We start from the raw sequence: 14,213 nt of genomic DNA, 5'->3' as shown, positions 1-14,213 counted from the left end.
AGACACTCCTAGGCATGGAGTAGATGAACCCCTTGATATCACCCTGTTCTCCAAGGATATTAGTCATGTCATAGCTTCACTTCCTTTCCTACACAGTCCAGGTACCAGAATGTTTAACAATTTGGCTACTGTCACCAGTATCTTCCTCAACTCCCTTACTGCTCTATTCTTTTACTACTCATGTCCAGCAGAACTCCAGCAGATAAATCCATCTACTTATTCACAAAGTATTTCTATGTCCATATCAGTTTCTATTTCTACTCCTATAGTGTTGAACACTTCCAGGACAAGAAGAAATCACAGATCTTTAGTGTCCCACGTATTTAAATACTGCATCTCAGGTGAGGCCACAATATTAATCAGCAATTCTTGGCTCTCTCCATGCCTTCTGCTCCTCTCAAGATGTAGTCTACTCAAGCCCCATCATTCCCAGAAGATGGCATTCTTCCTATTTTATGAAGAGAGACTTAGGGTATGCATATCTCGTCTTAATTAATCTACCCCCACACATCTACTTTTACCTCCTGCCATTTTAAACTGAAGACTTGCCTTTGCCGCTAATTCACTTGCTTATGCTCTGGTTCATCTCTCCCATTCAGGAACTTTGCTTCGTCAGTTACTGTTCTCCTTTATTTTCAACCTTTCCTGGGTCAGGGACTCTATCCCAAAGGCTCAAGCCTCTCTCATTTTAAATTAAAAAACAATAAAAAGCCTCTTCTGATTTTATCTGCCTCTAATTTGTATTCTTTCATGGTCTGACTTCTAGGATTCCCATCAAAAGGTGCATCTACACCCAGAATGCTGATAACATCAGGTTTTTGACAAAGAAAACCCTTTCTCTAGCTACAGGGCTAGCAACAACCCAAACCAGACCATACTTGGGTTATAGCACCCCAAAGTATCTTCTGAAAACATCTCCAAGTCCAGAGATGTGCTACTGGCTGGCTCAGCATGTCTCCATTCTGTGATGGCAGGAGACTGCAATTATTCCTTGTGAAGGAAGAATTCCCTTCATGTGTGGTTGTCATCAGCTTGTCTGGCATAGTCCATGCCCCTTTGTATACACATTGCCTATCTTTACTATAGAATGCCCTGGACTGGCTGGCATGAAGAACTGAGGTCAAACTTCATTACTTAGGAGGTAAAAAGCAGTAACAAGTTTTCAAGGCAGGATCATTAATCAAAAAGCATGAAAGACTCAGTTCTTATTCAAGGACAAAGTATATTCCTTAAAATACACTATTAGGCTAAAAGTGTATAGACAGTGGAGCTTCTTGAAAACAGAAGGCAAATTTTCGTCCATTTCTAAAATCTCGAGGACCTATCCATCCATCCAGTATTTTAAGCACTTCTACGTGAAGTGAAAAGGATGTAGCACTACCCCTACATAGAGTTGTCACAGCACTTTCAGACTGGTAGGAGATAAGGCATTTAGTAATCAATTACCAATTGTCACAGGTGTACTGGAGTCTGGGGTTCAAAGAGCAATTAAGGGGAAATAAGATGGTGGTGATGGTGCACTTTTAACAGAAACCTAGTTTAGCCAGGATGGAGCTCAGCTTCCAGCAGAAGAAAAATGCCATACGAAGGCTCTGATGTAGTGGGGAATGATTATCTCCACAGTCCTCCCAGAAATCAGGTGAGAGAAATGCTCAAGATGGACCAGAACCTGATAAGGTGCATTTGTAAACCAATTCACATTTTTGAATTTTTTGTCTGCTTTTAATACTCTCAGAAAATGGGAAGCTACTGATGGATTTTAAGTAGGGGAATGAAGTGAAAAAAGTAATTTTAAAAGATGTTTTGAATGCTAAATCAAGAATGGATAGGAGGAAAAGGAGTGAATGCAGACCAGATCCACTACGGTAGTGTAAGTAAAGATCTTGGCAACCTAGACAGGATGGTATAAACACAATAAAATGTTAGAAAAATATTTACTGACCAGAATTTGGTGGTTAGATGAGGAGGGTGAAAGACAGGGAGGACTTGGAAATGTTTTGCTTGAACATCCAAGAGGATAATGGTACCAAGTATTGTTTTCATTAAATATTCAACTGAAAACATGATGTGAAATCCACACCATGGAATAAAATAGCCTTCTTAGCTTTTAATACTTGTTAATATTGTAATCACAAAGTAATCCCATATTTTCAATGTGTATTCTTGATCAGCCTTAGTCTTCCCAGTTTCTTAATGTCTGAGCTTACTAAAAAATGCCAACATAAATTTTAGAGTCTTATAATTTTAAACCAATTTTGTCCTGCCCTTAGGATAAAAAAGTTTTAAACATGGCCAATGAATCCTGTTCCCACACTGTTCTTCAGCTAATCCTGCCTTTCTTTTTGCTCTTGATACACTAGGCTCACCTTCTACCTCTGGATCTTTGTTCTTATCTTCCTCTGCTAATAGCAACTCTATTCCTAGTTAATGTATGTATACTTGTTTTCTGGATGCCAATTCAACTATTACCGCCATCTAAGATCAGGCCCCACTATATATTGTTGTAAGAAAGTATACTTTTTCTTCAGATGATTTATTATAGTTCGTAATGTCATATTTATATTTTCTGCTTTAAATAGTTCATAAACCCCACAAGGGAATGTATCTTCTTTGCTCTACCACTAAAACCTAGTACAGAACCCATCACTTACCAGGCATTCCCATTTTTACTGAATGAATACATGTGGTAGCAAGGCAAACTAAAGGCTAAATTGAGATTTCATTCAAGCTGTGCAGTTCACTAGCATTCCTACATCAGCCTAGATATAATTTTATCGTCTCATCTCTCAATCAAGATAAACACAGACACTCTGTACATTGACAAAATATAAAAATATGGCAAGGGCATTCTGTGTTTTTAGTAAACAAAACACTACTAAACAGCACTAGTTTTAAATACAAGCAAATAAGATACTCCTCAAGATGAGATTAAAGAACTAAAATCATGAAAACTGTGAAGTATTTGTAAATGAAGATCACTTGAAATTTGGGACTTATGACAAAATTATACCCTTAGCTATGTTTAAGATTCTGACTCTACTAAAATCTTTTTTTAAAGCAATGCTACATAAGGAAATTTCTGATTGTTTTAAAGTGTTACTGTTTTATTTTTTCTTTTGCTGATACACATTTTTTTTTTTTAACTGACAGTCCAGATAAAGTATATAAAGGAAATAGTAAATTTTTCTTTTGGCAGAAGTCAAGATAAACTGTGCAGATTAAAATGCCTCAAGAAATGGTTTTGAGTCATACAAATTTTAAGAAGAAAAATAAAGACTGTCCAAAGGGATTCTTCTAGCTTATAACACATTTCCAGAATAACTCTCAAAAAAAAAAAAAGTTCAAAAATACTCATTGGTTACCTCAAAAATATGTCAATACCATATGGCTTTATGAAATAACTTCTAAAATTTATATTTTTATTTAAAAAGATCCCAAGTTTTAAATAAACTGCTAACAATATCACTTTCTTCACTTAAAAGTGCATATCTCTGAGGGTGGGACATACATACTTTTTGAACAAATAATATTTTTTACAAATTAACACCAAAAAAAAATCACTTAAAATATTTTAAGGGGAAAAAACATTTTCAACAAAAGTCATCTTTAAATAGACTGTAATTGATGACATTGTTCCTTTTTGTCCTTTTTATACCACCAGAATTCTCAATGAAATGCTTTGGCAGTTTTCAGCTATATCTCAGTCTCTACCAAGAAACACTGACGTTAATGTCCGTGGAGATGGCAATTGCCTTGTTGGCTCAGTCTGAATAGACACAACATTATCAGGCTGGTTCTCCAAATCAGAGGTAAAGGTGCTCTCTTCTCTTACATCGAGAGTCTGTTCAACTGAAGCTGCAGGGAGTGGAATATGATCTACAGTTTTGTTGGCATCACTGAAATTGTTAGTAAGTGTGGTAATATCACACTCCTTATCCAGGACACCAAATTCGTCTTCTATTGTAACTATGTCTTTAGTTTCAAACGGTTCCAAGGAAGGAGCCAAGAACTCATTTTGCAAAGGTTCTTGAGGTCCATTGTTGTCACATTCTGCATCTTCTTTTACTTCAGAATTCTTATCACTATCACTGTCAATGGTAATTACAACTGGGGAACGTGAAGTATTATCTCCATGGTGTTTCTTATGCTTCTTCTTGTGTTTCTTCTTTTTCTTTTTATGATGTTTGCTTGTATCAGTAGCTCTTCCTTCATAAACTATCTCTACACTTAGGCTCCGGGTCCTTTTTCTCCTCTTGTGTTTTGTATCTCTGTCTGATGATCGGCTGTCTGAAAAACTGTCACTCTCGTTTTTATAGTTTCCATCCAATTTTGATGAAGATTTTTGGTAATGACTGGCCTTTACCTTAGAAGTAAATTCATGCGATGGTTGAGCCACTTCATTGGTACCCTCCAAATGCCGTGTTTTATATTTTCGTTTTCCTCCAGGTTTTTCATTTCTCACTCGCTCAGGCCCTGTAGATGCAGTCCTTGATCTGTTACTAGACAGGCTCCTTGATCTGTGCCTCTCATAGTAGTAGTATTTCCTTTCACTGTGATTAGTTTTCTTCCTAGCATTTGTTCTTTCAGAAAAGGACTGAATTCTAAATTCTGGACTTGAAGATTGTCTAGAATAATGAGCTCTGGACAGAGTCCTCCTCCTGTAAGATGATTCATAGCCATCCCTCTCTTTGTTTCTACTATAATAAGTATACTCCCACTTGTATCTGCTTCCATAATTATTTCTTAAATAATATCGATCTCTGTTTCTGCTCCGTGATCTTTTACCATGATCACTACTACGAGACCTTGATCTGCTTGTACTTTCACTACTTAGGGACAGAGTTTGGCTTCTTCTTGACCAGCTGCTATCTCTAGTTCTTGATCTCTTTTTGTCTCTTCTTCCCCTTGGTCTACTTTCCCTGCTTCTGGATCTTTTGCTTTTCATTCTTTTCTTCCCATGATGCTTTCTGTGATTCCTCTGATCATACCCACTTCTACTCTGGGAACGTGAATCTGAACTTCTTGATCTTCCCCTCTTCCTGTGTCTACGGTTATATGGAGAATATACTCTGTCTCCTCTCATAGATGAGCTTAGATCTCTGGAGGATGACAATGATGTAGATCGTTTTTCTTCCTTCTTTGATTTGATTCTTGTATCAGCATCACAATGACCTTTATTTGTTTGCTCATCCTTTCCAAGGACAGAGTGTGGAGATGAACATCTACTGTCACCACTATCATCAGAACTGTAAGACTGGTCTTGTTCCTGTGTCTTCACTGTCTCTACTTTCTCATAAGTGCCTATTTCCTCAGAATCAGAGGACAGTTCAACAAGTTCTGGGGTCCTCTCAGCTAGTGGTTTAACAAAACCAACAATGACACAATTATCTGACGAAGAATCACTGTCATTATTTAAGTCCTCATTGGTTTGTAATCCTTGTATCTGAGATGTAGCTCTGCCTGTGGCAAGTTCTTCATCTGAACTGTCAGAAGTATTTAAAAGGGAAGACATAGCGACATGTACCTGCTCTGAGCTTGAGTAAGATGGTCCTGGAGTTTCATCATCCCATGGTGCCTGACTAACAGTGGCTACATTAACATCTAACTCCTGGGTCTCAGCCTCATCTGGAGAGATTGTTATGACTGAAGAATCAGAATGGCTGCCTTCTTCATATGCAGGAGCAGGGCAATCATAATTGGCATGCTGGTCAAAGGCTGCCATGTTAAACGGAGAGCGGGCAAAACTGATAAATTCATGTATAAAATGCTCAGTTCGATTAAGTAAAAATGGTCTTAGATCAGATACAAATGCCTGACTCTCCAAATCATAGCGAGTAACATTACTCATGATGATGTGCTGGACAATATTTACTAAAGATCCGTGAGCTCCAAAAAGAACTGTAAGTTCCCGTTTTAACCATGGGACTAATCTGTGCAGGCAAGCTGGATTTCTACGAAAAAATTCAGCTGAAATATCCCGATAGCGGCCACCATCTTCAACATTTCTAACTCGAGCACCAGCACGATAGAGAGTTCGTCTAAAATTAATAATATCTTGTTCTTGAATTTTCCGCAAAGATCTTTCATCTGTAGTAGTTGGCCTCCTTACTGCAATCTGTCTCATAAACTGAGGCATCTCAACATCTCTAGATCTTGTCGAAATGCCTAACCCTTCAAATAGTACTCCACTATCTGGTGGAGTTGTTGTTCTTCTATTCATGGTACTGCTAGGTACATAAACAGCATTTAGACTACGGCGAAATCGTCGACCATCAGGTGTGGCAAAAGAACCATTGTATGAAGGCCTTAGGACATACTCCTTGAAGTCATCTTCTGCCCTCACAGAATGGAAAATAGAATCAAAAGGCTGCTTACATAATGGACATTCAGCTTTGTTTTTTGACCACTCCTGTACACAGCGAAAACAGAACTTATGTAAGCAGCGATCTAAGTAAGATACATTATCAAATCTATCCAAGCATATAGGACACTTAGAATCGGGAGATGCATCAGCTGGTACTGTCTGTTGCAATTTGCTAGTGCCAGCTTTAGGTGAAAAGTTGTCCATTTTAAATTCCTTAGCAGCTGATGCCATTATCTGTAAAAGGGAAAGAAATATATCAGTAACCTAATAAAAGCGAAATGACTAAATCAACTGAACAAAAATGCAAATAAAGACCTGAAACATACTTTGGTGAAAATACTTGAGCGATTCATTACTTTTGTAACATCAAAGGGCAGTGAGGCATAGTAATGTAGTGCTAAAAGCATAAGCTCTAAAGTCACACTTCCTGGGATCAAATTGTAGTTCCACACTGTAGCTGTGGACCAGTTATTATCTCAGTGCTATAATTTCACCTGTAGGTCGATGATAATAGAACTTGCCACACAAGGTTTGTGAAGATGTAAAAAGCCCTTAGAAAAAGTCCCTAGTACATTGTAAGCTCTCAACATTATGTGATACTCCAATGTATGACATATATGAACAAATACAAAGAGAACATTCAATGTACCCATGTATCCACCACCCACATTTAAAAACTCTACTTTTCTCATGGTTATTACAGACTTTTAAAAATGATCCTTATCTTCCTCTATTACAGAAGATAGATTCTAACACTCTAAAGATAAAAAAAATGCCACATTCCTAACTTGTTATTTTTATGTATAGTTTTATAACTTTTAAATATATATGGCCCTAATAATATTACTTTATATAATTCATGTGATAATATTTTGTATATGTACTTTTCTAAAATAGTGGTGAGACAGAATTTACACCCCAGAGAACTGTTAAACCAATTCTCTACAGCAAAAGGTTTTTACTAAAAAAATCTTTTAGTGAAAATTAAATAAAAAATTTAAATGTAAAGCACTCAAGTATAAAAGGTGACTCATTGTAACTGCTGAGTAAATGTTAGCTGCTACTATTACTGCACTACATCATTATTGTTATTACTACACTATTGTATCCAGCTAATCACTTATTCCTTTCAGCATTCCTAAGAAATCTTCAAAAATCAAGCCACTAAGTATCATGAAGTCATGGTTTTGGTCCCCTTCCCTAGTACCTTTTTCCATAAGAATCACTTGGGTGTTAAAAGATTAGTTTTAAATTTATCACTTTACATTGGCTCACAACTTACAAAATGAATTTACCACAGCTGAAATCCAGTATGCATTATATATCCAGTACATTATATATATTTTGGCCTAATCTATAAACCCCTTTTTTAGCTGCATTCCATACTTACCACTTTGTATACATTAAATATTAGTTTTTTCCTTCATGTTTCCTATTAGTTATCTTCCTCCACCTCCTCTATCATAGGAAGTTCTATCACTAGTCAACTGATGTTAAGTTATTCAAATAATAGAACTGTAATTTTCTAATTAGACTCATTGGCCTTAACAAACTGTAAGAAAAACCAAGAAACAAAATCCACAACAAAAACCTATGGTGAAAAGCTTAAGTATTCCATAATAGGTTTCAAATTGAACTTGCTCATTAGGGCATTTTGGCTTTCCAACAGAGAATTAAGGCTAAATAAATGCTTCTTCAGGAGTCTAAATACTTTTCATCTTCTATGTTCTGCACTTGAAATGCAAAAATCACCACTATCCTGAACTATTTAACAGGATTGGAGAAACAGAATCATAAATTCATAATACTAACTGCTTTTTTGTTAAGATACTTAAACACTGAACCTTAGTACCATATAACTCTCCCAGCATTCTCTTTACTTCTAAGGTATCTTTTTTTCCCCCCACATCCATCCCATTCAGGGGGAAAAAACAAAAATAAAAACCTTTATGATCAAAGACAGTGTGCATGTGTTAGAATGAAGGGATAGAGAAGAGCAGGGAAGGAACTGGAGAGGTTATAAGGAGACCTAGTCTGAAAACCAGGTTTTACCTAAACTAGCTCTGTAAACCAAAGAAATCCACATAACTCTAGACTTTAGTTTTCTTCTCTATATAACAAAGAGATTATTAGACTTGTAAAAAAAGACTGCTGATTACAAATTAATATTTTTTATCTTCATTTATTTCTTTGGAATGTAAAATTTTAGTGTAGAATTTGAGCTTACACAAACATTTTCAATGTTTGGAAATGTATAAAAAATTACAACCCAGAATAATTATTAAAGGAAATTACTAGGTAGTATAAAGTTCAAATAAAATAAAATATCAATGAAGCATTATTTTTAAAAATATGAAACCTTAGTTCTCTCCATCTAGTTTTATAAGCCTGTTAACCACTTTCACAGCAGAAGGCTAAAGAAAAACTGCTAATGTCCTCCATAACAAGTAAAAAAGAACAAATAAATCAGATTCTCTCATTATTTCTACATAGGAATCTTTAGCTACAAAGAATAATATTCATCAGAAACATCAAACCACAAAGCATATCTATTTAAAAGAGGGATTACCTCTTTAAAATCATCACTGAATACTAAATGTGTCTCAAAATACAAATGAAGTAGAATAACATATGACACAGCAATTCCATACTTAGAGATCTACCCAAGAGAAATGAAAACACATTCATACAAAAACTTATATATGAACATTCACATGGAACATCAAAATCTCAAAAGAATAAACTGGAGGAAAAATAAGTCACAAAGACGCAGTTTATTTACATAAAATATCCAGAATAGGCAAATTTACAGAGGTGGAAAGAAAGTAGACTGGTGGTTGGCAAGGACTATAATGAGATTTCTGAGATGATAACAATGTTCTACAATTAGATTACAGTGATGACTGCACAACTCTGTAAACTAAAAAATTACTGAATATTTTAAACAGTAGAACTTTACGAATGGAATGTAAACTGTATCTCAACAAAGGTGTTTAAAAATACAAATCAAGATTCATGTCCTGGAGGAGCTGCAAAAAAGAAAAAATACAAATCAAGACAAAAACTGGGATGGTTAAAAGATTAAGATTGGCAGATTTGCAGGAGGTTCTGGGTTCGGGTAACAAAGGTGGACTGATGTAAACACAGTGTTTCAGGTTCCAGAAGTCTGTAAAGGTTTCCCTACCCAAACATTCTAAGAACTGGTACTATAGGCTTGGTGCCTGTAGCCAAGCAGCTAAGGCGCCAGCCACATACACCAGAGCTGGCAGGTTCGAATCCAGCCTGGACCTGCCAAATAATGACAACTGCAACCAAAAAATAGCTGGGTGTTGTGGCGGGCACCTGTAGTCCCAGTTACTGGGGAGGCTGAGGCAAGAGAATTGCTTAAGCCCAGGAGTTAGAGGTTGCTGTGAGCTGTGATGCCAAAGCACTCTACCCAGGGCAACAGCTTGAGGCTCTGTCTCAAAAAAAAAAAAAAAAAAAAAATGGGGACTGTAATTCTTCCATATAGAAGATTAATCAAAATCAGTTCTGATTAACCTTCCCACTTCTAAATGTCTCCAAATCTTCAAGTTTATGGAATCTTCAGAATAAACTGATTAAGTCAATCTGCCTGTTTAAGAATAGAATCCTTCATGTCATAATTTTAGGGGAATTTCAAATCATTAAGTAGCACACATTATCTAGGAAAGGAATCAAAAAAAGTGTATAAACTGAACATCTGAAAAACTACAATGATGTAAACAAAGTAGGACTGCTCTGTAGAATTACATTTTTTATAAAGTTGGGTTTCAAAAAAAAGTAAAGTCAGACTTCCTATAAAAGTCATCTTCCACGCCATTCACTGCACATAAAATTTAATCATCTGATTACACTGGGGGAGTGATGTTAATCCTATGTACATCCAAGGTCAAGAATCACTACCATTTACTTGTTGTGTGATCTGGAAGAAGTTTTCTCATAATCTAAAATTTTTCTCAATTTTAAAATGAAGTAAATGAACTGTACACATCTGAAAAAGTAGTTGTGTAAAGGATGTACTCCATGTAAACCCTTTGCACTGTTATTAGTGTACTCTAAGAACTCAACACTGTTTCATGTTATAGTGAAAATAAAGTTAATTTTGGTCATTTCATCCCACATAACTGATAATAAGGGACCAAGGAATAGTGTATAACTACCAAATAATCATCATACCTAATTATTATACTCAATATATTTAAGCCAAGTGGCTACAAAGACACAAGTGGATGAACTAGAAAGACACCTTTTATACATATACATTTAAGAGACAAGAGTCTCACTTTGTTACCCTTGGTAGGGTGCTGTGGCATCACAGCTCACAACCTCCAGCAGCTCTTGGGCTTAGGTGACTCTCTTGCCTCAGCCTCTCGAGTAGCTGGGACTACAGGCGCGTGCCACAATGCCCGGCTGTTTTTTTGTTGTTGTTGCAGTTTGGCCAGGACCGGGTTTGAACCGGCCACCCTCGGTATATGGGGCCGGCACCCTACTCAGTCAGCTCTATAGGCGCTGCCCGACACCCTGAATATTAAAAATAATCTGGCCCCTATCTCTTGTTACCTCAAAGAAATCACTGTACCTCTTTTAACTGAAAACACAAAAGTGATAGGATCAACAAATTTAATTCTAATTCGAACAAGAGAAAGAACTGCTTGGAAACTGTTTGCCTCTGAAGCAATTCATTCCAGATAAGTATGATCATGGACTAAAAAGCAATAAACAAAAAAATCTCACGGGCAAGACAGGATTGCAGGCGTGAGCAATCCTGCTCACACCCTCAATCCTAGCACTTGGGAGGCCGAGGCGGGTACACTGAGCTCAGGTTGGAGACCAGCCTGAGCAAGAGCGAGACCCCGTCTCTAAAAATATCTGGGCGTTGTAGGGAGCGCCTATCATCCCTGTTACTTGGGAGGCTGAGGCAAAAGATCATTTGAGCCGAAGAGTTTTAGGTTGCTGTGAGCTGTGACGCCACAGCACTCTACCGAGGATGACAAAGTAAAAGACACTGTCTCAAAAAAACAAAGGAAAAACAACAAAAAAGAATTTAGGTAGCTGCTTCTTAATTGCTTTTGAAAAACGAATATCAAAAAGTCTATTTCCTTTTCATTTCAAATCACTACCTGCCTCATCTCAGCACTGAACCCCCTTTGCAGTCTACAAATCAACAGCCCACGTGGAAAGCTGTGTTAACTGCATATACGAAGAAGTCACAGGCAGGCAAGCTCAGCAGCCCAGCGTATGTAACCTGAGCAGACAACTCTTAGGAATCACAGTAATAGTCGCTTTCTTTGGTTGAGAACTGCCGCTGGCCAGTATCTAAGATAATCGCCATGTGCATTACATAACCACAACGAACTAAAATAGTCCCATTTTACAGAAAGGTTCAGAGGCTTAGGAAACCTAGCCAAGGTCACAAGCCCTGCCAGTGGCGACGCCACCAATCAAGTCCCAGCGTTTTGATTTTTCCCCACAGACCAAACTCTTTCTAGTATTCGACTAGGCTCTCACCCCTTGGGAGCGCTTCTTGGAAAGGTAACCCTCACCCGCCCACCAACACCAAATCCACAGGTGCGCCGCAGGAGCCGCCCGCCAGGACAGAGCCCTACCCGCCCAGGCCCGCGCCACACTTGGGGCAGAGACCGCAGCCCCCACCCCCGGGCCTCGCTCCAGGCATGAGGGCCAACCCGCGCAGCCCTTCCGACCCCCGCGCCCCATTGTTCCGAATCTCACTTACCTCGGAAGATGCCGGCGCAGACCCGGCTGGGGCATTCGTAGCAAGCTCCCGACGGCCCAAAAAGCTGGGTCGGTGGCGGCAGGATCCGCGGAGGCGTACCCGGCGACTTCGCCGCCTACCTTCAGCAGCAGGAGCAGGCCGGGGCGTTTCACCCTCCTCGCGAGACAGCGAAGACCCCAGCGGCTGCTTGGACCCCTGTGATGTAAAGCGCGCGTCACCAATGGCAGTTTAGAGGCGGAGCAAAGCGAAACCCACCCACCTTCAGCTCCCGGTGCGTCAAAACACAACAGCCGCCTTTGTGACGCATGCGCAGGAGATAGCCTGCACTGGGGGCGGGGCCCACTGAGACGCAGCCCTTCCCCCACTGCTCTTCAAACGGTCGGAAGGCAACGCCAGCCCGGTCCCTTTTTATTAATCGCCGGGGGTTATGAACACACTAGTTTAAGATTCGCTCCTAACTTAGCCGGAAAACTCGATCGCATTTAAACCTCACCAAGCTGTAAAAGTTACTAAAATTATCTCTATAGCGTATAAAGTTATGTCACCTCTACATCTAGAAGTAACATTAGGATTCAAAAGGGATTCAAAACCAGAGCCCACTCAGTATCTATCCTACAGAGAGTCTTGAGAGATCTACTCCATTCTGGGGAGAAATAAGATGATCTACCAGTACAGGGTCTGCACTTACCCAAACGGATATGATTTTTCTGTTTTTCTCCTTCCCTCTCCCAGAATCTAGATTAAACTCTTCAAGTGATATGTAAGATGTATACAAAGAGAAAGTCAGACTAAAGGGGCCCGTTGCCAGACTCTACTACTCGGGCCTCAACTGTGAGTGCACTAAACATTCTAGAACTGACCTTGGTGCCCTCGCGTACCAAATGCCGTACTTCGGCTTAATATTTCGTATTTGCTGCCTCTCTAAGCCCAGACTAAATACCCAACAAACACTTGTTGATTGGTACATTATGGCGGGTAACGAGTGCCACGTATTTCTTCTTGGAGGCATCATTTACATCAACCAGCTACTGCGTTCTCAAAGACCGTATAAGTTTTTTGGAGAATGACTTAATTGACAGGGATTCTCAAAATCATGTTACTGTTACTATAGTGGGTGGCATTCTTATTTATGCCAAAGATGAACACACAAACGTCTAGCTATATTATATGGGAACAAATACGGGGGATAGTGAATGGTAATTCTTCAAGCCGCAGACGCTGGTATATTTTAAACATGAATTATTTTTCAAGTTAACTTTTAAATGCACACGACAGCACATAATTCTGCATTAATAACGCACTGCAACTAGAAAGAAAACCAATGGAGGAGGCATGCCTACCTCCCTAAGTGGTACAGTAAAAATTTTTTTTAAAAAAATTTTTTTTAACGTATTTTCTCGTTTCATTCCTTCCCTAAAAGGCGGGATAGGCCCCCGATCATGTGATCCCATCCTCCAACTCCAAGCAGAGACCGACCACGTGATCCACCCCCAACTCCGGGCGGAAGACGCCAGCCAGACTGCACAACACGCTCCTAGAAGCTAGGGGGCCGGCATGCGCGCCCGGCTGAAAGATGGCCGCAGCTGTCCGGTAGGCACCGCCTGAGAGGTCACTCTAGGGCCCGCAATTCCCGCCCGTTCCTCCGACCCGCCGCCGCCTCCTTACCATGAAGCCAGTGAGTCGCCGCACCCTGGACTGGATTTATTCAGCGGTAGGTTCCAGGTCTGCCCGGGCTCCACGGTGTCGACTGCCTGGGCCCGCAGGCTAAAAGGCCCTATTTCTTCAGCGCCCCCAAATTCCAAAACCCATTCTTCATTTAAGCGTTTCACCCTCTCACCTCGACTCCACCCCTTCCTGGAGGATAAGCTCTTCCGCTTCCTACGTAATAGTTGCTGGGTGTACCCGCCTCTGCAACTCCATTTATTCCAATTTGTCACTGTAACTACCAGGTAGGAGTGGTCCCCAGTAACCTGACAGGGGCGGGGGGCATTACCTGGCACTCTATGGTTGTTTTTGCTTTTACGTCCCTTTTAGCGTTTTGTATGTGATTTTTTTTTTCAGTTGCTGCTCGCGATCGTTTTTCTCTCATGGGGA

At 39.4% G+C, this 14,213-nt stretch overlaps 1 protein-coding gene across 1 annotated transcript; it reads right to left on the bottom strand.

Moving 5' to 3' along the window:
- Positions 1–3,350: 3,350 nt before the first annotated feature.
- TOPORS (TOP1 binding arginine/serine rich protein) lies at positions 3,351–13,979 on the bottom strand. The gene is made up of 3 exons (XM_012811696.2): positions 13,785–13,979; positions 12,120–12,314; positions 3,351–6,598 (listed from the first exon to the last, which is right to left on the bottom strand). Exons 1-3 carry the CDS (start codon positions 13,785–13,787, stop codon positions 3,701–3,703), a joined length of 3,096 nt encoding a protein of 1,031 aa, XP_012667150.1. The 5' UTR covers positions 13,788–13,979; the 3' UTR covers positions 3,351–3,700.
- Positions 13,980–14,213: the final 234 nt, after the last annotated feature.

The sequence above is a fragment of the Otolemur garnettii genome, unplaced genomic scaffold (genome assembly GCF_000181295.1).
Source record: "Otolemur garnettii isolate 467f Iridium unplaced genomic scaffold, OtoGar3 scaffold00172, whole genome shotgun sequence".
Lineage (NCBI taxonomy): Eukaryota > Metazoa > Chordata > Mammalia > Primates > Galagidae > Otolemur > Otolemur garnettii.
Note: the sequence above shows the minus strand (reverse complement) of the source record. Positions and strands in the feature narration are given on the sequence as shown.